Here is a 25,375-nt window from a genome sequence, read left to right on the forward strand (position 1 = left end):
ATTAAAATACTAAACTTTTATATACATGCAAATAGAGAAAAGTAGATGATTACATTTCCTTATAATGTACTGATAGGATAATTAGAGGAGAAGTGATCCATGTAAGGAAGAATAGAATCGCACAGCTGAGGAGGCATTACTTGACATGAAACGCTTTCACTAAAAAGCAGTGAACACCCTACGTACTCAGGATTCACACTTAAATTGACCGTCTTGCAGTGTAAAATGCCCCCTTTAGATGTGTGAGAGGAGGGAAACATTTTAATTACCAATGGCACTGAGTGAGAATACAATATACAGTTTTTATAGTTCTATCTATAAACGGATAGTGGTAATAATGAGTTCTCAATCATACCATTGGAGCAACGTAATAATTTGGGCCTCCACCATTCACAAACACAAAGATGATCGAAAACTAGAAAATTTTATCACAGTTAATATAAGTTCACCTAATAACTTAGCTGATCCATATGATGAGATACTCAGCTTTCATATCCTCAGGGGTTGTTGCTTAAGAAACTCTGAGTTTGAGGTTGCTGATGTACTAATTCTTAAATTAGTACCATCTTTCTGGTTTTTTATTGTGACTGATTAATATATACATCGATGGTAGATATGTTTTATCACCTGACAGCCTCCGAAAGAGTCTCACTCGAACAACTTCTGAAAGACAATAATGCAGACTAACTGTCTGATTTTTTTCCTTACTACTACTTCCTTACTGACTTCACACTGCTGTGCTCTGCCTGTGTGGCTCATGCGTGACTTACTCTTATACAAAACTAAACAGCTGAATGCATTGTTAAATGTAATATTTATAAAATAACTATTAAGTCATTAGATGATTTCAGTTACTTATATTAAAAAACATGCCTTGTATGTTCTGATATGCAATTTGGAAGAGTTTACTTAATTTCATATTTGCATTTTAGTTAATTATAAACAAACTACTTTGAATAAGATATTTTTATTGGTGTTTTGGATAGCTGTAAAGTAGAGCTATCATTTTAAATGACTATAATGAACAAACATTGTGGCTTTTCAGAAATAGGGGAGAAGTAAGTTTTCAAGAATATGTGGGCAACATGGCTACGCAGTTCATACCATGAAATTTCAGAGTTGGATTATTAACAAATGGCTTACTCCCCTTAGTTGCTAATATAAATTGGATAACATATTAATGTGTGATTTAATCTGAAATAGTAAACTCATTTGCACTAATTTTTTAAAGGGCAATTTATTACTGGTACTGGGTAAAGACGTAACAGTATCAAGTCCAGAAAGTTAAAAATTCAAGCTAAAATGATCTCTTCAGAGAATGTTGACATGATGGAATTTAAGATAGGAACGGGAAGGTTGTACCATTTCAGTACTCCCCAAAGAGGTTTTACTAACCAAAGGTTAGTAAAACGCTATTCTATGATTCTGAAGGTGGAATGTAGACAACTTGGAAAAATATTTACAATCCTTTTCCCAAAGGTAAACTGTCAAATATAGGTGTAAATACCAAAAATAGTGAGATACAGGTGGTCTGAAGTACCAAAAACATTAAATTATATAAGAGAAATCATGGGTCATATGTGTTACAACCAAAATGTGCAAAATTATCAAGTTATAGCATTAATAGTGCGTAACACTTTAGAGACAAACAATTTGGAATATTAGAGTTTACAGGGGCATGAGGCTTTAATTACAACAAAACATCCTAAAAGCATATTTGAGATTCTGCTAAAGTGACAACCAAAACAAAATCTAAAACATGTAACATAGGATTCCTGTCTAATACAAGATCCATTTTTATATTCATCTTGGAATTTCATTTTCTGCATAAGTTATTTCTTCCAGTGGGATCTCCACCCTCTACAGTCCAATGTGGCACTTCAAGTAACACTGTCTTTTCAGTACCTGAAACAACACAAAGTGTAAGTTTCCATTGTAATAGATGACATCACATACAATAAACAAAAGTTTCTGAGTTGTGATAGGCACAACAAAAAGATTCGCACAATTATAGCTTTTGGCCAAGTGCATGATGGGAGTGGCGACTGGGTGGGGGTAAAGTGGAGGCTGGGGCGGGGAGGGGGAGGGATAGTACGGTGGGAGTGGTGGACAGTGAAGTGTTGCAGTTTAGACAGAGGGCAGGAGAGAAGGTGCACAGGGGGAAGGGGGTAAGTGAGAGAAAGGAGAGAAATAAAAAGAAATTAAAAGACTGGGTGTGGTGGTGAAATGACGGCTGTGTAGTGCTGGAATGGGAACAGGGAGGGGGCTGGATGGGTGAGGACAGTGACTAACGAAGGTTAAGGCCAGGAGGGTTACGGGAACATAGGGTGCATTGCAGGGAAAGTTCCCACTTGCGCAGTTCGGAAAAGCTGCTGTTGGTGGGAAGGATCCATATGGCACAGGCTGTGAAGCAGTCATTGAGACAAGGGATATCATGTTTGGCAGTGTGTTCAGCAACAGGGTGGTCCACTTGTTTTTTGGCCACAGTTTGTCAGTGGCCATTCTTGCAAACAGACAGCTTATTGGTTGTCATGCCTACATAGAATGCAGCACAGTGGTTGCAGCTTAGCTTGTAGACCACATGACTGGTTTCACAGGTAGCCCTGCCTTTGATGGGATAGGCGATGTTAGTGACCAGAGTCGAGTCGATGGTAGTAGCAGGATGTATGGGACAGGTATTGCATCTAAGTCTATTACAGGAATATGAGCCATGAGGTAAGGGACTGGGAGCAGGGGTTGTGTAAGGATGGACAGGTATATTGTGTAGCTTCAGTGGATGGTGGAATACCACGGTAGGAGGGGAGGGAAGGATAGTGGGCAGGACATTTCTCATTTCAGGGTACAACAAAAGGTAATCGAAACCCTGGCGGAGAATGTAATTCAGTTGCTCCAGTTGCGGATGATACTGAGGTACCTGAGGTACAAGGGGAATGCTCCTCTGTAGGCGGACTATGGGACTTCGGAAGGTGGTGGGAAAATGGAAAGATAAGGCAAGGGAGATTTGTTTTTGTACAAGGATGGGAGGATAATTACAGTCAGCGAAGGCTTCATTAAGACCCTCGGTATATTTTGAGAGGGACTGCTCGTCACTGAAGATGTGACAACCACGGGTAGCTAGGCTGTATGGAAGGGACTTCTTGGCATGGAATGGGTGGCAGCTGTCGAAGTGGAGGTATTGCTGGTGGTTAGTAGGTTTGATATGGACAGAGGTACTGATGTAGCCATCTCTGAGGTGGAGGTCAACATCTAGGAAGGTGGCTTATTGGGTTGAGTAGGACCAGGTGAAGCAAATGGGAGAGAAGTCATCAATGATCTGGAGGAATGTGAATAAGGTGTCCTCACATTCAATCCAGATAGCAAAGATTCATCAATGAATCTGAACCAGGTGAGGGGTTTAGTATTTTGGGTTTTTAGGAAGGATTCCTCCAGATGGCCCATGAATAGGTTAGCATAGGATGGTGCCATGCGGGTGCCCATAGCCGTACTGCAGATTTGTTTGTAGGTAATGCCTTTAGAAGAGAAGTAATTGTGGGTGAGGATGTAGTTGGTCATGGAGACTAGGAAGGAGGTTGTTGGTTTGGAATCCATAGGGAATATGGAAAGATAGCATTTGATAGCAGTAAGGCCACGGGCATTAGGAATGTTAGTGTTCAGGGAGGTAGCATCAATAGTGATGAGCAGGGCACCATGTGGTAATGGGACAGGAACTGTGGAGAGTCGATTGTGGAAATGGTTGGTATCTTTCATATAAGACTATAAGATAATAGGTTCCTGGAATAGGTTGAAGATGTTGGTCTATGAGAGCAAAGATTCTCGCGGGGGTCGAGAGGGGGGGGGAGGGGAAGGGGCACAGTAACCGGCCACAATGGGTCTTCCTGGGTGGTTGGGTTTATGGACATTGGGAAGGATGTAGAAGGTGGGAGTGCGGGGGGTGGTAGGGGTAAGTAGAGATATGGACTCTGGGGAGAGGTTCTGGGATGGGCCTAAGGATTTGAGTAGTGACTGGAGATCCTGCTGGATTACTGGGATGGGATCACTGTGGCATTGTTTGTAGATGGAAGTAGCTGACAGCTGACAGAGTCCTTCTGCCACGTAATCCTTGCGGTTCAAAACAACAGTGGTGGAGCCTTTGTCTACAGGTAGGGTTATAAGGTTGGGATCATTGTTGATGCAGGTTCCACATTACTGCCGCTGATATAATTAAGCCTATACCTTAAAACTGATCGCTCTCACTGTGTTAGTCCCTGTATTTTTGCATGTTATCTTCCGCACTTTTCCAGTGCCCCTCGATCTTACATCTCTACCTACGAACCCCTCCCCACCCCCCACACTTTCTCCATTCTATCCCTGTTAGCACCACTAAATTCGCCTCATCCAGTCACATGTGCCATCACCTTCTCTACATTTATCTGCCCTCGAACCTGCTACCCACAGTAATATACATATATTTATTTACGATTAGCTATTCTCTACTTTGACCCTTGTGACTTCTCACCAATTTTAGAGAGTTTTCGCCTTCTGCTATCGCCGTCTTCCTCAGATTTCATCTCGTTTTTTCCCCTTGTGCATCCATTTTGTCCTTTTCGTATTTTTCACACGTATTTGGGTTTATTTTTGCATAATTTTTCGGACGTAATTCTACTTTCTTACGTAATTTTTCTCATTTTTTGCACCACCATAGATCCTTGCTCCTTCCGTCTACATCAATACAGAAAAGTTTCCTTATCCCTAGCCAGGTCCCAGTCCCACATACTGTTCCTGCGTTGTTGCTTGGCTCATGAAATCCCCCCCTAATGGCCTCACCATCAAATTATCCAACTCTGGTTGCCACCCCTCCTTCCACAATGACCTCCACCTGTTCAGATTCTGCCAATCCTTAGCCCTCACCAACATAGTCCTGCAAAACCATATCAACCAAGCCCAATCCTCCTTGCAGTACCTTCTCTCCATCCACAAAATTCTCGTGCTGTGTAATCCCAAATTTCTGGTACCCATAACACACATTGAAACTCTTGCCCTGCAGGAACTTGAGCAACATGCTTAATGCCACCTCAAGAACCTCTCCATCCTGCTCACTTCCTATTCCCGCCTCGGAGTACCACTGTCCACCATTTCTACGGCAACCTCCAAACTCCCCCTAAACCCCATCTTGCAGACCTACTACACTTACCCCACTCTCCAAAACTCCCTCCCACCACAACACAGAACCCAGAACCTAAACAGACCCGCAACACAGTTATGAACCTTTCCTCCAGAAGCCTTAGTCCCATAGAAATATCAGTCCTTTCCAGTCCTCACCTTCTGCCCCAATCCCAAATTCAGCCATGCAGGACTAGTTAAAGACCTTGTCTCCTTCTCCCAGCCCCTACAGTGGAAACACTTTTTCGCCACCAACGTGACCAATCAGACTCAACCAAAGACCAATATTGAACCTTGCCTAACCACCCCCTGTTCACTTTCCAGAATTTCTTAATGTCAAACCCTGCCTCACCATCATTCCCCAAATCCCTCTACATGCAAACTAACCTTACATCTGCAGAAAGAACTGCAGTTCGCCATCTAAAAACTGATCCTGACCTTATAATCCTACCTGTAGACAATGGCTGCAGCACCGTTGTTTTGAACCACAAGGATTACATGGTAGAAGGACTCTGTCAGCTGTCAGATATTTCCACCTACAAACCATGCCCCAATAATCCCATTCCAGTAATCCAGCAGGATCTCCAGTCACTACTCAAATCCTTAGGCCCATCCCAGAACCTCTCCCAGAGTCCATGTTTCTTCTTACCCCTACCACCCCCCGCACTCTCACCTTCTACATCTTCCTAAAGTCCATAACCCCAACCACCCAGGATGCCTCATTGTGGTCAGTTACTGTGCCCCCACTGAGAGAATCTCTGCTCCCGTAGACCAACACCTTCAACCTATTACCTGGAATCTATCCTCTTACATAAAAGATACCAACCATTTCCTCAACTGACTCTCCACAGTTCCTGTCCCTTTACCACACGGTGCCCTGCTCGTCACTATTGATGCTACCTCCCTGAACACTAACATTCCTAATGCCCGTGGCCTTACTACTATCAAATGCTATCTTTCCAGATGCCCTATGGATTCCAAACCAACAACCTCCTTCCTAGTGTCCATGACCAACTATATCCTCACCCACAATTACTTCTCCTTTGAAGGCATTACCTGAAACAAATCTGCAGTACGGCTATGGGCACCCGCATGGCACCATCCTATGCTAACCTATTCAAGGGCCATCTAGAGGAATCCTTCCTAAAAACCCCAAATACTAAACCCCTCACCTGGTTCAGATTCACTGATGAATCTTTGCTATCTGGATTGAATGTGAGGACACCTTATTCACATTCCTCCAAATCATTGATGACTTCTCCCCCATTTGCTTCACCTGGTCCTACTCAAACCAACAAGCTAGCTTCCTAGATGTTGACCCTCACCTCAGAGATGGCTACATCAATACCTCCATCCTTATCAAACCTACTAACCACCAGCAATACCTCCACTTCGACAGCTGCCACCCATTCCATGCCAAGAAGTCCCTTCCGTACAGCCCAGCCACCCGTGGTCATCACATCTGCAGTGATGAGTAATCCCTCTCAAAATATACCAAGGGTCTCACTGAAGCCTTCACTGACCATAATTATCCTCCCATCCTTGTACAAAAAGAAATCTCCCGTGCCTTATCTTTCCATTCTCCCACCACCTTCCAAAGTCCCATAGTCCGTGTACCAAGGAGCATTCCCCTCGTACCTCAGGTACCTCAGTACCATCCGGGACTGGAGCAACTGAATTACATTCTCCGCCAGGGTTGCAATTACCTTTCGTCGTGCCCTGAAATGAGAAATGTCATGCCCACTATCCTTCCCTCCCCTCCTACTGTGGTATTCCACCATCCGCTGAAGCTACACAATATACCCGTCCATCCTTACACAAACTGAAATGCATAAATGTTTGATGGTCTTATCTATAACAACCTGCTTCCAAACTTTCGATGTAAATTGAGTCCCACTGTCAAATAGGATTGCTTTTGGATTACCCACACTAGCGAAGTAATCATTGACAAAACATTGAATATATCTGTGGCTAACAGCTTTCTTCATTGGATTCAGCTTAACTAATTTGGTGAACAAATCTACATCTACAAACACATAAGAGTAACCCTCTCTTGAACAAGAAAGTTGACCATAGAAGTTGACTCCAATGACCCCAGACTTTACTTTAGGAATAATGCTATGTAGGAATCCTTTATGACTTTGAATCGTCACCTTTACCCATTGACATCTATCACAAGTTGCAATGTAAGACTTCACTTCCCTAGAGATGTTACTTAAATAAACATTTTCCTGCAACTTCTGGGTGCACTTCACAGTGCTACAATGTCCAAAACTTTCATGTACAAGCTCAATAAACAAATCAATGCGATGTTCAGGCCAGCATAATTTCCAATGATCTGAATCCGATCTATGTCTTCTAAACAGAATTCCCACATGTACCTGATAGTATTGTACAACTTTCCCATACCCCTTTTTTCCAAGTAAGCTCTTTACCAACTTAAGGTCTTCGCCCTGATTTTCATGTCTCCTCAGTTGTCCACATATCTTAACTATTGGTTTTTTGCCTTTTACACTTTTGATAAACATGATTCTGAAATTTTTATCATCCTGTATCTTGACCTTTTTCTGCTCATTCCCTATTGCCAATGTAGATGGGGCATCTGCAACATAGTTCTGCTTACCCTTAACATGTAAAATAGTATAATCAAACTTTTTTGAGAACAAGACCCAATGTGTCGTCCTGTTATGAAAAGTTTACATACCTGCAAATAGCATAAAGATTTATGATCATAAAAACAATGACCTTATGTCCAGCAAAATTTGAATCCCCACACAATGGCAAGTCTTCCTTTTTCTGTTACTGTATAGCTTCTCTTGTGTTTTGACAAACTATGGCTTGCAAACCTGATTGCACACTGCTCCTTCTGTCCATCTACGTCTTTTTGCTGGAATAAATAAGCACCTAAGCCATAGTCACTACCATCAGTCATAAGGCAAAATGGTAAAGTAATATCAGGTCTATGTAAAATTTGACTGTTTCAAAGTTGTTTTTAATCTCATCAAAAGCTAACTGGCAATCAGTTGACCATCCCAATATTGTGTTTTCCCTTAAAAGATGATATAAACTAAGTTCATTTAAAGCTTGAGTCCTAACATATTTGCAATAAAAATTGCATAGACCAAAATATGACCTTAATTCCTTCTTATTTCTAGGTTTAGGAAATTTAACAATAGCTTTAATTTCATCAGGATCAGGTAATATTCCTTCTTCACAAGTAGTTTGTCCCAAAAAGTTCACAGTTCTTACACCAATATTTATATTTAGCTAACTTAAGTTTCATGCTCTCTCCCTGAAATTATTAGCTACCTCTTTGATTGTACTGTGTTGAAGTGAAATGCTTATATTAATCTCTCTGCTGTGTACTATATCTGTCTTTGGTTGGTGTCATAAAATAAAATACATGTGTCTTGTTATAGCAACTATGTTGTGTGTATGCTTTATGTTGTGGCCTTTAGTTCTTTCTTGAAGTTTCTGCAATAGGCACTCTGGTTTCTTCTGTGGTAGCAGAGCTTGGTTTGTGTTTGTGTTTCACATTTGGACAATTTTTTTTTTTTAATATGGCCAAATCCACCACAACCGAAACATATTGACATGCTCGTTCCAGGTTTTGCTTGTTATGTCATCGGCATAAATTATCAGTTTTGAACATATTTCACTACTCAGCACAAGATTTAAGACTCTAATAAACTCTACTGCAGATATATTTAAACCAAAAGATACTACACAGTACTGATAGCCTTTACTAGAGAATAAGAAAGCAGTATATATCCAAGATTCTGATTCTGATGTTGTCTGGTTGAAACCTGAGGTCAAATCTAGGCATGAAAAGTACTTGACACCATAAAACTTATTGATTAATTCTTCCAGTGACTCAAGGTGCTCAGTTTCTTTTTCCAAAAATTTATTGAGATGATGAGAATCAATCACTAGCCTGACCCCACCGAAGGGTTGTTGTATTGGCTAGTAATCCTTTCAATAATCCACCACTTAAGCATCTTCTGCAGCTCTGTCTCCACTACCTGTCTTTTGCAAACAGGAACTGAATATGGTTTTATAAAAAAAAGGCTGGTGCTCTTTAAGCCTTAACTTATATGCGTAGTTCTTAACTCTATCTTGTTTCGCAGTAAATATCTCCTTATAGGATCTCAATACTTCTTTCAGTTCTGACTTGCCATCTCCAGTAAGCTTGTCTGCTTCATTTACCTTGTCAGCAACAAGTTGATCAAAATCCTCATCAGTTGTATCATTACTTGACAAATCATCATTAACTATACAGCATCTTTCTACCTCAATGTTAAACCATACATTTATTACCAGATGCATCATCAGCTTTAACCCAGTATAAATAGAAAAATATGTATTGGCATTAGAAAAATTTACTTTAAACTTTACCCAGTCAAATGTTACATCATTTTTCAATGTCCAACTCCCATTATAGGAAATTCAATGGACTCAGAACTCTGCGTAACTCTGTCCCTTAATTTTTCAGAAATAATAGAAGTTGCACTACATGTGTCAATCTAACAATCACCATGTCAATTGCCAACTGTGATTTTGGTGTATGGACTACCACATAAATCCTGCTATTTGTTAACATTAGTTTCTCTAACCAAATCATCCTCTATATCTTCAAAATATAAATCTTTCTGCAAGTGATTCTCATTGTCATTAAATAGCTGTATAGGTCAAAGTAGTACTTGCGCGCTTGTGCCATGAATGACTTCTAATGCATGATTGGACTTACAAACTGGACTTGAATAGGTGTATCCATTAGAGATGAAAGTAAAATCTGACTGAGAATGATCAATAAACTGACTATCTGAATTGAAATCGGACCCATCCTTACCAACATCACTGAAATGTTCAATAAACCTCTTATTCACCTCAAAATACTGTGTTCTAATGTACTGGCATTCACACAAAATATCACTAATGTCGACTGGAAAAAGTTCACTCTCTTGAGCTTCACCACTAGCCCGGTCATGATCAATAACTTCAATATAAACCACACATTCTAGCTCTCCTAAATTATGTGTATCAGCTCCAACCACTAAATCTTTAGTGTTGATACCATGCACCTGGGTTTGACACACTTCTACCACAACTGACTCAGGATAAGTTTGCCCCTCTTCATGACAATTAGCCCAAAAGTCTCCCACTCGGGGTACATTAAAATACCAGTACCAACGTAAACACTATCAACATCTACATCTTCCACAGAACATTCAGAGATACACAGTTCTACTAAAACAGCTTCTTCAAGTTCATAAGGAGCCACAGTACATTTCTTGCCACTATACATCTGTTTAATTATTACATCCCAAAACTTACTTTCAAAATAAGTTGCTTCAACAGAATTTGATTCCTATTTTAAGAATTACAAAAAGATTTTAACTAAAGTCATAAAAGAAGCAAAAAGAATGGCAAATAGTTCCTTCATAGCAAATGCACAAAATAAAATTAAAGCCATATGGGAGATTGTAAGGCATGAAACAGGAGTAAAACGGAGAGAATACCATAATATCAAACTAAATGAAAACACTTCTGTAATATCTGATCCCCAGCAGATAGCAAATAATTTTAACTCATATTTCTCTGAGGCAGCTGAGATTCTGGTGAAGCAAAACTTTCAAAATGCTGTCATTGCAAATCAGATTAAAACTATCCCTAGTAACAAGTCTCTCTTCCTATACCCAATAGACAAACAGGAAATGCTAAAAACAATAGGGGAGCTAAAATCAAAATTTTCCTCTGGTACTGACAACATACCAGACCAAATCATTAAAAAATTTGCACCCTTAGTAGTTAAGCCCATGGTAGACATATGCAATAGTCCACTTTCTCAGGGAATCTTCCCAGAAAGGCTAAAAATAGCTAAAGTGAAGCCATTGTTCAAAAAGGGTGAAAAAACAGATATAACAAATTATAGGCCAGTCTCTCTACTATCTGTTTTTTCTAAAATAATTGAAAAAATCTTTTATAAAAGACTTGTAGATTTCATTGAAAAAAATAAACTTTTCTCAGCTACACAGCATGGTTTCCGAAAATGTAAATCCACTGAGACAGCTATTATCAATTTCTTAAATGAATCTTTAAATGCATTAGATAAAAAAGAACACGTAGCAGCAATATTCCTAGATCTTTCAAAAGCATTTGACATCATTAACCATGGTCTATTGCCTATGAATGGGTAAAGTCATGTCTACAAAACAGACACCAAATAGTTGAAGTCTTGTAGAAAGAAGGAAAAAATTTAACTTCCTATCAATCAGAAAAACAGTGTGTTAAATACGGAGTGCCGCAGGGTTCCGTACTGGGACCAATCCTGTTCTTGCTGTTTGTAAATGACCTGGAACCATGCAGCCCTAAGTATAAGTACATTAAATATGCCGATAATACAAATATACTTATCAAAGGAAAGACCCCATAAGAGCTCCAAAATGAAATAAAAAAGAGCACTACACATGTATCAGAATGGTTCGCAATGAACAACTTAATAATAAACACACATAAAACAAACACTACGCATCTACACACAGTGCAGAATAAATAGCCTTTAACTGCAACCGTAGAACTGTTAGGCAAAAGACTTGAAATTGTAAATAGCACCAAATTTTTGGGAGTTTGGATCCAAGATGACCTAAGATGGCAGAAACACACACAACACCTATGTAGTAAATTAAATACCATTTGTTACAGTATAAAAGTTCTTGCTGGATGCACATCTATGCAAGCAATAAAAAATGTGTACTATGCCCAAGCAGAATCACTACTAAGATATGGTTTAATTTGCTGGGGAAATTCACCACCAAGCAAAAGCTGTTTTATTGCACAAAAAAGAATTATAAGAGCAATGGAAGGCTCAGCACCTCGATCTTCATGCAAACCCTCATTTAAAAAACTTCATATTCTTCCATTACCATGCCTATATATCCTAGAAACAATAATGTTTATAAGGAAAATTGTAGATGAAAATAGCAAGATTCCTCCAAAAAACCAAAAGTATCCATTCATACAACACAAGAAATAACCAAGATATACATATGCAGTTTTCACATACAACACTAAAACAAAAAGGACCCTTGCAAGCAGGAAAAAACCTGTATAACAAACTAAATTAATTAAGGCAATAACTGGCATGCATAAATTCAAAACTGCAGTGAGTGACTACTTGCTACAGAATTGCTACTATAGTGTTGATTAATTTTTATCTACAATGTAAATATGTGAAAAATTTAGTTTATATAATTAAAGCCAAAATAAGAAATGTGTACATGTAGATTTATCAGTGTATTATATGTGGCCTATTACATATATGTGTGTGTCTGTATAATCAAGGCCAAAAGTATGAAATGTGTGCGTGTAAAATTTATTTGTGTATTTGTGAAATGTTATTCCCATATGTTATATTGCTATATACTGAAAACCATACGACAGTTTTTTCTGTTACACTTTATTGCAAATTATTTGACTTGTCCTATATTATTATGTACCCCTGTACAGTGTATGATTCACTGGACAATAAATATACACTCCTGGAAATGGAAAATAGAACACATTGACACCGGTGTGTCAGACCCACCATACTTGCTCCGGACACTGCGAGAGGGCTGTACAAGCAATGATCACACGCACGGCACAGCGGACACACCAGGAACCGCGGTGTTGGCCGTCGAATGGCGCTAGCTGTGCAGCATTTGTGCACCGCCGCCGTCAGTGTCAGCCAGTTTGCCGTGGCATATGGAGCTCCATCGCAGTCTTTAACACCGGTAGCATGCCGCGACAGCGTGGACGTGAACCGTATGTGCAGTTGACGGACTTTGAGCGAGGGCGTATAGTGGGCATGCGGGAGGCCGGGTGGACGTACCGCCGAATTGCTCAACACGTGGGGCGTGAGGTCTCCACAGTACATCGATGTTGTCGCCAGTGGTCGGCGGAAGTTGCACGTGCCCGTCGAACTGAGACCGGACCGCAGCAACGCACGGATGCACGCCAAGACCGTAGGATCCTACGCAGTGCCGTAGGGGACCGCATCGCCACTTCCCAGCAAATTAGGGACACTGTTGCTCCTGGGGTATCGGCGAGGACCATTCGCAACCATCTCCATGAAGCTGGGCTACGGTCCCACACACCGTTAGGCTGTCTTCAGCTCACGCCCCAACATCGTGCAGCCCGCCTCCAGTGGTGTCGCGACAGGTGTGAATGGAGGGACGAATGGAGACGTGTCGTCTTCAGCGATGAGAGTCGCTTCTGCCTTGGTGCCAATGATGGTCGTATGCGTGTTTGGCGCCGTGCGGGTGAGCGCCACAATCAGGACTGCATACGACCGAGGTACACAGGGCCAACACCCGGCATCATGGTGTGGGGAGCGGTCTCCTACACTGGCCGTACACCACTGGTGATCGTCGAGGGGACACTGAATAGTGCACGGTACATCCAAACCGTCATCGAACCCATCGTTCTACCATTCCTAGACCGGCAAGGGAACTTGCTGTTCCAACAGGACAATGCACGTCCGCATGTATCCCGTGCCACCCAACGTGCTCTAGAAGGTGTAAGTCAACTACCCTGGCCAGCAAGATCTCCGGATCTGTCCCCCATTGAGCATGTTTGGGACTGGATGAAGCGTCGTCTCACGCGGTCTGCACGTCCAGCACGAACGCTGGTCCAACTGAGGCGCCAGGTGGAAATGGCATGGCAAGCCGTTCCACAGGACTACATCCAGCATCTCTACGATCGTCTCCATGGGAGAATAGCAGCCTGCATTGCTGCGAAAGGTGGATAAACACTGTACTAGTGCCGACATTGTGCATGCTCTGTTGCCTGTGTCTATGTGCCTGTGGTTCTGTCAGTGTGATCATGTGATGTATCTGACCCCAGGAATGTGTCAATAAAGTTTCCCCTTCCTGGGACAATGAATTCACGGTGTTCTTATTTCAATTTCCAGGAGTGTACAATACAATACAATACAATATTGCCTGGTCATGAAAATTCTTTACCCCCTGCACCTGACAGGCACCAGGTGAAGGTTTTAAAAGTTTTCTGCTTCTGGTTACTGTGGTTTCTGTTCTGGTCATTACCACTATCATTCCTGTTACTGCTATTATTAATGTAATTAAAAGTATTATGGTTTCTCCTTTTACCATTCTGTCTGTTTTGCTGGTTGTGTTGAAATGACCTCCCATTGTAATTTTTGTTTCTGTTGTAATGTGGGTTATTAACCCTGACCTCTTCCTCAAAAGCTTTGTCAAGTTTATCAAAATGTTTAAAAAATCTGTAATGAATCATTGGGACTGCAAGCAAGGCCCCAATGAGCTTTCATTGGTAGATGTCTTTTCAAGACATCCATAAGAATAAGATCATCAAAAGGTTTGTCTATGTGAGCAAGATTATGTAACTGTTTCTCATAAAATTCTTGCAATCAAGAGATTACCTGGTCTGTACCTACTACTGTTCAAAAATGCTGTCTTGATGCCTGCTTGTTTATTTCTGGACCAGAATTTTTCAAGAACATCTGTTCAAATTCATTAAATGTTATGTTTAGCTTTATGTTATGAGTAGCACATGACAATGCTTCACCATCAAGGAACTGTTTGGCTAGTTTATGTTTTGCAGAATCAGGCACATTCGGAGGAAAATTATCTTTACATTGCCATAGGAAGTCCACTGTGTGTATTTTAAAATCCCCAGGGAAGTATTTAAGACATAAATTGTCACAAAATTGTACAAAATTTGTAGATATGACATTTTTGTTTCAACATCACTTAGTTGGATGTTAAACTGATCTAAATTTTCAGACAAAGACACAATATTATTGTTAACACTGGTAGTATGATTATGAACCTGATCATTATTTAATTTTAATTTCTGTTTAATGAATTCACTTTCCTGCTCTATATATTCAAGCATGATTTTGAATTCACAGTTTCTTCTACCTAATTCAGCGTGAATAACATGTTCAATGTTCACATGCAATAGTATGTAATCAACCTTATCATTTACTGTTTGAATTTCAAGGGCAGTCGACTCAAGTAATTGACTAAGTTTTGAAAGGGAGTTTGCTACTTGTTCCTGTGCAGCATGAGTTTTCCTCCTCATTGTCCCAACTGTGGCCTCCAGATTACTCTTTTTTTAGGTCACTGTTTTGACTTGCAAGTCCATTCTTTCAATCATTATTATGACTTGTAAGCTTGTGTTCCAAGAGTTGAGACTGACTTGTAAGCTTGTGATCCAAGAGTTGAGATAATCTGTCTAATAAACCTGAAGGCTATTCACTTGGAGAAAATCCTAAGAAGTGTGATGCCTTGGATGACTGTTGCAGGTTCGGTGTTGACGACTGGTGACACTGAGTATATGAAACCTCTCCAGTTGTATCAAGATTTTCTGTTCTTGCCATATTTGAAGATAATATTGGGTAAAAAATATGAAAAATAAACCTACCTAACCAGATTATCGTCACATTCAAATTCACAATAATCCTGCCTATTAAGTCACACGACAAAAGAAAGTTGGAAAACTGATAGCTGAGGAGAAGAAATGCAAATTTAAAAATTGTACTCATCTCAAATGTGATCCAATGATCAGTTTCCACAATACACTTTCTGTCTCGTCCCAACTGTTGTCCAATAATCAACTGTCACCTGTCACAATTAGACTCTGAAATTGAGTGAAAAATTAGTACTAAAATGTAGACTTTCACGGCCGGAAATATCATGTCCATTATAATTATCCGGGCTGTTATGCCGTGGTTGGTTGATGAATTCTGTGTCGATTCCCAACATTGGGAATTATCCATTATAATTATCCGGGCTATTATGCCGTGGTCGGTTGATGAATTCTGTGTCGATTCCCAACGTTGGGAATCGACACAGAATTCATCAACTGAACACGGCATAACAGCCCGTATAATTATAATGAACATGAAAAATTAGTACACAGACTTACACCTATCCCAGCTCAGTGGCACCATATTAAAATGCAACCCTTAAATGTGTGAGAGTAGGAAAGCATTTTAATTACCACTGACACTGAGTGATAATAAAATGTACAGTTTTTATAACTCTATATATAAATGGACAGTGGTAACAGTGTATTCTCAATCACACCATTGGAGCAACTTAATAGTTTGGGGCTCCACCATTCACAAGTCAAGTACGATTGAAAACTAGAAAATTTCAATCAGTTAATGGAAGTTCACATAATAACTTCGCTGCTCCATATGGTGAGATACTCAACTTTCATATCCTTGGGGGTTGTTGCTTCAGAAAACCCGAGTTTGAGGTTGCTAATGTACTAATTTTTAAATAAAACATAGAGTATATCACCTTTCTTGTTTTGTATTTTGTTGTTATGGTCTTCAGCCCAGAGACTGGTTTGATGCAATCCTCCATGCTACTCTATCCTGCGCAAGCTTCTTCATCTCCAACTACTGCAGCCTACATTCTTTGGAATCTGCTTAGTGTATTCATCTCTTGGTCTCCCTCTACAGTTTTTACCCTCCATGCTGCCCTCCAGTACTAAATTGGTGATCCCTTGATGCCCCAGAACATGTCCTACCAACTGATCCCGTCTTCTAGTCAAGTTGTGTCACAAATTCCTCTTCTCCCCAATTTTATTCAGTAGATGCTTATTAGTTAAGTGATCTACCCATCTAATCTTCAGCATTCTTCTGTAGCACCACATTTCGAAAGCTTCTATTCTCTTGTCATCTAAATAGTTATCATCCATGTTTCACTTCCATGCACTCTATACAAATACTTTCAGAAATGACTTTGTGACACTTAAATCTATACTCAATGTTAACAAATTTCTCTTCTTCAGAAAAGCTTTCCTTGCCATTGCCAGTCTACATTTTATATCCTTTCTATGTCGACAATCATCAGTTATTTTGCTCTCCAAATAGCAAAAGTCATCTACTACTTTATGTGTCTCATTTCCTAATCTAATTCCCTCACTATCACCTGATTTAATTTGACTACATTCCATTATCATCAATTTGCTTTTGTTGATGTTCATCTCATGTCATCGTTTCAAGACACTGTCCATTCAGTTCAACTGCTCCTCCAGGTCCTTTGCTGCCTCTGTCAGAATTAAAATGTCATCGGCAAACTCCAGATTTTTTTTTGGATTTCAATTCCTACTCCAAATTTTTGTTTGTTTTCTTTACTGCTTTCTCAATATACAGATTGAATAACATTGGGGACAGGCTAAAACTCTGTCTCACTCCCTTCCCAACCACTGCTTCCCTTTCATGCATCTCAACTCTTATAACTACCATCTGGTTTCTGTACAAATTGTAAATAGCCTTTCGCTCCCTGTTTTTGACCCCTGCCACCTTCAGAATTTGAAAGAGAGTATTCCAGTCAACATTGTCAAAAGCCTTCTCCAAGTCTACAAATGCTAGAAACGTAGCTTTGCTCTTCCTTAATCTGTCTTCTAAGATAAGTCATAGGGTCAATATTGCCTCACATTTGTATGGAGTCCAAACTGATCCTCCCTGAGGTCAGCTTCTACCAGTTTTTCTGTAAACAATTCATGTTAGTATTTTGCAGCCATGACTCATTAAACTGATAGTTCACTAATTTTCACATCTGTCAACACCTGCTTTCTTTGGGATTGGAATTATTATATTATTCTTGAAGTCTGAGGGTATTTTACCTGTCTCATACATCTTGCTCACTGAATGGTAGAGTTTGGTCTGGGCTGACTCTCCCAAGGCTATCAGTAGTTCTAATGGAATGTTGTCTACTCCTGGGATCTTATTTCAACTTAGGTCTTTCAGCACTCTGTTAAATTTTTCACGCAGTATCATATCCCCCATTTCATCTTCATCTATGTCCTCTTCCATTTCCACAATATTGCCCTCAAGTACACCACCCTTGTTAGATCCCCTATATACTGCTTCCACATTTCTGCTTTCCCTTCAATTCTTAGAACTGGTTTTCCATCTGAGCTCTTGATATCTGTACAAGTGGTTTTCTTTTCTCCAAAGGTCTCTTTAATTTTCCTGTAAGCTGTATCTATCTTAACCCTAGTGATATATGCCTCTACATCCTTACATTTGTCCTCTAGTCATCCTACTTAGCCATTTTGCACTTCCTGTCAATCTCATTTTTGAGATGTTTGTATTCCTTTCTGCCTACTTAATTTACTGCATTTTTATATTTTCTTCTTTCATCAATTAAGTTCAATATCTCTTCTGTCACAGCTGCAAAATAATAACGCGAATTATTTACAGGCGATTGGAAAAACTGGTGGAAGCCGACCTCGGGGAAGATCAGTTTGGATCTACAACATCTGGTTGTTTCAGTTTATCCAGGCTCCATCTCCTTAAATTCCCACCATTTTGCAGTTTCTTCATTTTTAATCTGCAGTTCATAACCAATAGATTGTGGTCAGTCCACATCTGCCCTTGGAAATGTCTTACAGTTTAAAGCCTGGTTCCTAAATCTGTCTTATCATTATATAATCTATCTGAAACCTTCCAATGTGGTGGTCTAGGAATTTGTAAAAGTTTATGAACCCATTTTATACATCTGTATCAGGAAAGTCCTATTTATGAGTATAAGCACCACAAATTATGTAAAAATCTTAGCTATTGGCTGAGTCAATCAAGTCAAAAAACTGAGCTTTCTGGCTTTTAAACTGATTCTTTTCCAATTGAGAATGCCAGACAGAAAACAATAACACAAGAAAAGATAAATTATTTGTGTGGAGAAATATGCTGTCATACACTCCACAAGGAAAGAAAGAAGAACCAAAGCAAAAATGGAATATTATGTCTTGGTTTTAATTACAGTGTATTAAAACTTTTGTTGTTTCATCTGAATTTGTAAAAATTCACTTGCCAATTAACATAAAGTAAATTTTCAGATCATAAATTCATTTCTTATCAAAAATAAACTGTCTCTGCAATATTGCCCTAACATCAAATTCATTTTCTTAATATAAAATTAAATATGAATGCAGCATACTACAATTTGTTAATAATCTGTTACTTGTTAATACCGCACTTCAGGAAAGAGTTTGACAGTAAAATTATTATGTAATTATTAGTCTGTTCGTTAGCTAAGTTAGTATCTTGTAGATTATCTCATGACACAAAACAAAATAAGTACATTTTTATACATAAATTCTGATAAAACCATAATAGTCTTCACACATTGCGTGTTATTACTTTTGTATTTTAATATATTTTCATCAAGGGAGTTAACAATGTCTATTAATTTCACTCAGTTACTAATGGAATCTTATGTGTAACTGTTCATTACATCTGTTTTTATTTTTTAATAAATTTAGAAAGTTTTAATTCTTCAGATATCTTTAACATTTGGTAATATTGCTTTTATTTGACACTCAAGGTTCATGTTGGTGAAAATGATGACCTTGGTGTCATCAGATATGACCAGAAGGTGGGCTTCATTGTGGAAAATGCCCAGGTGATGCACAATGGATTCTATAGTTGCTGCTTACTTCCTGGTGGCATCTGCAGTGAAGACGAATGTCCTCGTACATATGCTCTTGAAGTGTTAAGTATGTAGTGAACTCTTGAGTGTTGATATTGTTTTTAATGGTTGCAATTCTATTAAGATATAGAAATTTGTGTTTGATAGTCTGTATAATATGGGTTCCCTAAGTTTGGTAGTTGTAACAGCATTAATGCATTTAAACCTGCAGATAATTTCTCTTTGTCTCATCAGAATCATATAGGAGATCCAAAATGAGCAATAAGCAGTTAGTGCCCAAATGACATTCTTATTATGAAATATGAGGGACATTATTTTGTAGTAATGCTACACACTCTTTTAAACTGAGTCTTCTCTATTTGGGGTGTGCAATGCACAATTTTGTGGCTGTAGTTTAGCCAGAAGCACAGTATGTCATTGTCAGTTGAGGGTTGAGAATGGATATGATACTTCACCAGAGCTCCATTAAAAAAGAAAAGGTGCAGAGCCACAGCAGACTGTGAACAATGGAACACAAAGTGTTAAAATTTTCATACATTTTTAGTATATGTGAAATGGGTTATTTACTGATGAAAGCATGTAACCAACTTAAAACTGTGCAGAAAACAGTGGCAATTAAAATGAATGCACCGACTTGCAGCTGTAGGCATTTGAGAATTACAAAAGACCAATCTTTGTCACAGAAATAGATGCTGCTGTTGTATGACTTACCATTTTCCTACTTTTATTTCCCAGTGTTACTAAAAATGTCAGTATATTTGTTTGTATACTACTGTGTCGATGAATTAGGTATTATAGCCTCAACATATCCTGTTGTTGTGGTCTTCAGTCCTGAGACTGGTTTGATGCAGCTCTCCATGCAAACAATACATATCCCATAGGATAGTTAATGGATATCAGTTTCTATGTTTGAAAAATTTTTTACAGAATAATGTCATAACACACTGTTGACACAACCACCATAACAAATCTAAAACAGTACCAAAGCTGTCAGATTTTTGGTAATTTGGACTGTTTATAATTGTCAAAGATGTTGTAAGGAAAATGATTACAGTTAATATTGTGTACCATGTAGTTCAACAGTCTGAGATTACTACTTGTGCCCTAAAAAGGAAAAACATTTTTTTATTGGGGATATTTTCTTAAGGAGGCTAAAACAACTTAGCTCAAAGGAGGAAAAACAAATGTTCCAGAGTGGAAACAATAAATCTGTGTTATTTAAGCCATTGTCAAATTTTAATTAGCCTCTAATACAAATTGTCTTTGTTGTGTAAATAGTGGACGAGGGGGTTGTATTTGATACTGCTTGCCCCTGTTGTTAGGCACAGTTAATAACATTGCATAAAGCCCTTCAATAGTCTGCAGCTGTAACATTTTCTGTGAAACTCTGTCTCTGATGTTGGATTTCCTATATCTTCCAAAATGACAGAAATTATTCTTCTATCACTTTATCACACGGTTTGTCTCCTTCATTGAGGACTTATCCTCTCACTCAGTTGTCTCACACAGTAGAATTCGTTTCACACTCACAATGTTGATGCCTTTATTTTTAATATCTGTGATTGTTGTTTTGACTTTTCCACATGCTGAAACAGTCCTTCTTACTTCTTCACGTCTCTCTTGAAGCAATTTCTCTTTAGTGTCATTGGACTCCCTATTGATTTCATTCATAAGTGACTTATATTACTATGTTCCCATCTTCACCTGAAAATTGTTATGTTTCCTTCTTTCTTCAATCCTGCCAGATAAGGTTCCTTCATTTAATTTCTACTAACTGTATGTAAAATATGGGAAAAGCAACCACTCATCTACAATGTTTTGATGTATGGAACAAAGAAACACACAACAGAAGATAGTATTCACTCTAGCCTTTGTGCACCAGTTCTTTTTCTAGCAATAGCACTTACATCCACACAGACACTAACACAATCACACAAACACCCAAATGCACTCTCCTGTGGCCAAGGAAAGACTAATTATTTTCTTGTAACTGTATTTGTCTGCCTAACTTCTGCCCATTTTAGGGACATTTATTCCTCTACTTCTGAACTGGTTACTGTGAAATTCCTTATCACTGTGTCTGTAGATGCAGGAAATTTCAAACACAATTCTTTTTTCTTCATTAGTTCAGTATCCCACTTCTTCTAACTTTGATTCTTTCTGATGACCACCAGTGAAAATCTCATGGATGGGGTCTGCCAATAGGTGGGAATATGCGTCGGCTGGGAGGCAGGCTGAAATAATCAGTGCATTTACAGTAAGCATTGTGTCTGGATGATGCAGTGGTTAATGCAACTGCCTAGTAAGCAGGAGATTCTGGGTTCAAATCCCAGTCCAGCACACATTTTGAATCATTGTTGATTCAGTATAAAATCCCTATGTAGCTGACATCAATAGTCCCTTCCTTTTCCTTTTTTTTTCTTGCTCCCTCCTCCACCTTCCATTTATGTAATATTTGTAGTAAGTGACTCTTTGCCCTACCTTCCTACATATAAAAAATTCTACATTTTTTTTCATATTTTATGGAGATTACCCAAAATTTGGTTGGCTAGAAACTACCTCTTCTTTCTGCTCCATGCCACAGACCCCTAGTATGTTTTTTCTCGTGGTCTCCTCCTTGACAGTTGGATAGAGAACAAACCTGAAGTTTCTGCGAATGGAGAGATTATCATGACATTTCATCAGTTACTGATAATGTTTCCACTGGATACAAATTTCCTTCAAAGCGATGTTTTCCTTGCCTTCTGCATCCTCATACCATAGACTGTGGTGTACACCTTATACCATAGACTGTTATCACCTTTTCATTTTGTGCCGTTTCACATGCTAAGGGCAATAATGTGTCTTGAAACTTCCATCTTCTCCTCTACCCTCTTTAACAAGGCTGTAGGGAGGTTGAGGATGACTCATTATACCAGAAGTCTTTGTTCACCATTGCTGATGATTGTTATTGGTGATCGAGACAGTGACAGGGATCAAACTGGAGATGCACCAGGGGTAAAAAATTATTTTTAATGTATCAGTACATCAAAAAGATTGATTCTTATTTGAACTGAATGGAATGATGAGCTGTGAATGGAACGATGAGTTCTGAATGACTTAGTATTTAAATTTGTTGTCCGAGAAGTATCCCACTGCTGATTTACACACTTTTTGTTTAACAGATTTGCTTAATTTAAAGCAGTAATTGTCAATTTCACTGATTTTAAAATAAAGAAAACTATAAAACTCATTTGCTAAATTGTACCTGTATTTGCAATTGATATCAGAGAAAATAGTTTATGAAAAAGAATGGTGTGGGGACTGTTTGATAAAATCAAAAAATCATTCTGTCATCTTATGAGGGTCTTTCAGTAAATATTGCCGTAATGTTTTTACAGTTGTTAATACATACAGGAAAAGTAGTTTTATACAACTCAAATTTGATGTATCTTCTGCATGTTTATGAAGTTTTGAACAATTCCAGCAGATGTTAGAGCCATAGTAAGCCATCAAAAATGGCTCCATGCAAGGCACCCGTTGCAAGGAGTATGCTGTAATTGAATTCTGGGTTGCAGAAAAGGAAACTGTTTTTAACATCCCTAAAAATTTGTGTTCAGTGTGAAGTTGACAGGAGTACTGTTGGGAGATGGGTAAAGAGAGGTAAAGTGCCAATATGTGGAGGAAATGAGCTCTACAATGGGACTCATTTGGACACACTGTCATAATCACTGCTACCAACATGGTGAATGTCTGGATGCCATTATTCATGGAGACCAGCACGTAAGAACTAGGCAAGTTGGCTCTTCAACTATTGATGAGCATTGGAAGTGTGTGCTGTGTTGAAGACTCTTTGATATTCAAAAATGTACTCAGGATTGGTTTCATGAACTCATTACATACCACAAGATTAAAAGAAAAGGCATTTCATCTGAACTGTTCAAATAGTTTGAAGCCAATGGAGAGCCTTTCTTGTCATGGGTCATTAGAGGTGCGAAAATGTGGTGTGTAACTTTAAGCTGGAAACATGTCCCATGTTCACCCATCATGAAGGAATTCAAGGCAGCTCCCTCTGCTGGCAAAGTCATGATGACAGTATTTTGGGACAGTATGGTGTCATTCTCATGAATTTGTTGCCAAGAGGGTCACTCATTAATTATCCAGGGGCCTGTGTGAAGACTAAACAAATTCGAGAACTAATTCCGACTTGTTTGGTCTGATGAGAATTGAAAAGAAATCTTCCTCCAACACAACAGTCCACACCCTCATGCAATTCTTAGGTCATGGGAACACATCACCAAATTGGGTTGGAAATCATTACCTCATCCACCCTATAGCCCAAACCTGGTGTCCTTGGACTTCCATCATTTTCAGTCACTTAAGGATTCTCTACATGGAATCGGCGTTGAAGATGATGATGATGATGATGATGATGATGATGATGATGATGATGATGATGATGAGCATAGCACATGTAATGAAAACATGGCTACAGCCAAGGACAAGAGCTATTACCAACAGAGAATACCAGCTCTTTCACAACACTGGCGTAAGGCCTTAGAATGTGATGTAGAATACGTAGGAAATCAGTACATGGATAAGAAATGTTGATAGATATTGTAACCAAGTTTAATTCTTAATAACAAATATGTTCTGAGAAAAAAAAACTAATTGAACATTATTTATTGAATGACCCTGGTATCATGCAGAATGTGGAATTCAAATGTGTTCTCACATCCAGACTTACTGTTGTCCCCCCCCCCCTCCCCCACCCACTCAACTCAAATGATTACTGGTATTACATATGAGGTCTGTTCAAAAAATTTCAGAACTTTTCTACGCATACGATTTACCAGCTGCACATGGTCTCCTCCGAAATACTCTCCTCCATAACTGATATGCCACTCCCAGCATCATTTCCACTTCCAGAAGCAATCACAGTATTTCTTTTGCTGGATCGTATGAAGCGCAGTCTGTGGATTTTCTTTTATCTCATCTATCATTGCAAATCTTCGTGCTTTCAGTGGGGTTTTCAACTTTGTAAGTAAAAGGAAAGTCCATGGGAGTCAGGTCTGGAGAATACGCAGGGTGAGGCAGCACAGTGGTTCCTTTTTTTGAACAATAGCCATGCATGACTCCTGAGCCATGAGACGAACTTGTCAGCAACTTGATGGATTCCAAGAGGCTGTTTCAAGATTTTATGACATGATCCAACTGAAATACTACATTCTTCTGCACTCTCTCGGACAGTCTGTCTTCAATTGGCATGGACAATTTTGTTGGCATTCCTGACATGAGCATCATCAGCAGAAGTTGAAGGACACCCTGAACAACGGTCATCTTTAAGTTCCATCTGGCCATTTTTAAACCATGTGAACCATTTGTAACATGAAGTATGGCCTAGAAATTCATCACCATAGGATTCCTGCATCATTTGGTGTGTCTCTGTAAAGATTTTTTTCAGTTTCTTGCAAAATATAATGCAGACACATTGCTCCTCTAACTCTGCTGTCTCAAAATTCGCATACTGTTTTTCAGATTCATGGCAATGCGTGACCTCATGCATCAGTTAGAATCCAGCTAGAACTTCAGTGTCTCTAATGGGAAATTTTTGGGCATCCTCCTTACAGCCCTGACTTGGCACCAAGTGATTTTCACTTATTCCAAAAACTACAGGAATTTTTGGATAGAAAAACATTTGCAAACGCTGAAGTCCTCAAACGAGCAGTGACATTCTGACTCATAGCTTTGATGGTAGAGAAGTACAACACAGGTCTTGAAAAATTTGT

General features: G+C 39.1%; 1 protein-coding gene across 3 annotated transcripts in view; it reads left to right on the forward strand.

Annotated features, from left to right (window-relative positions):
* LOC124623201 (vascular endothelial growth factor receptor 3) overlaps positions 1-25,375 on the forward strand; it is a 512,828-nt gene that overhangs the window by 112,656 nt on the left and 374,797 nt on the right. For all 3 annotated transcript variants that reach the window (XR_006980681.1, XM_047149015.1, XM_047149018.1), the window contains exon 5: positions 19,503-19,674. Coding sequence is in view for 2 of the 3 variants with exons in the window: in XM_047149015.1 (XP_047004971.1) it covers positions 19,503-19,674 (172 nt within the window). In the remaining variant the exon portion in view is untranslated. The remainder of the gene's footprint in view (positions 1-19,502; positions 19,675-25,375) is intronic.

This window comes from Schistocerca americana, chromosome 7 (assembly GCF_021461395.2).
Source record: "Schistocerca americana isolate TAMUIC-IGC-003095 chromosome 7, iqSchAmer2.1, whole genome shotgun sequence".
NCBI classification, from domain to species: Eukaryota; Metazoa; Arthropoda; class Insecta; order Orthoptera; family Acrididae; genus Schistocerca; species Schistocerca americana.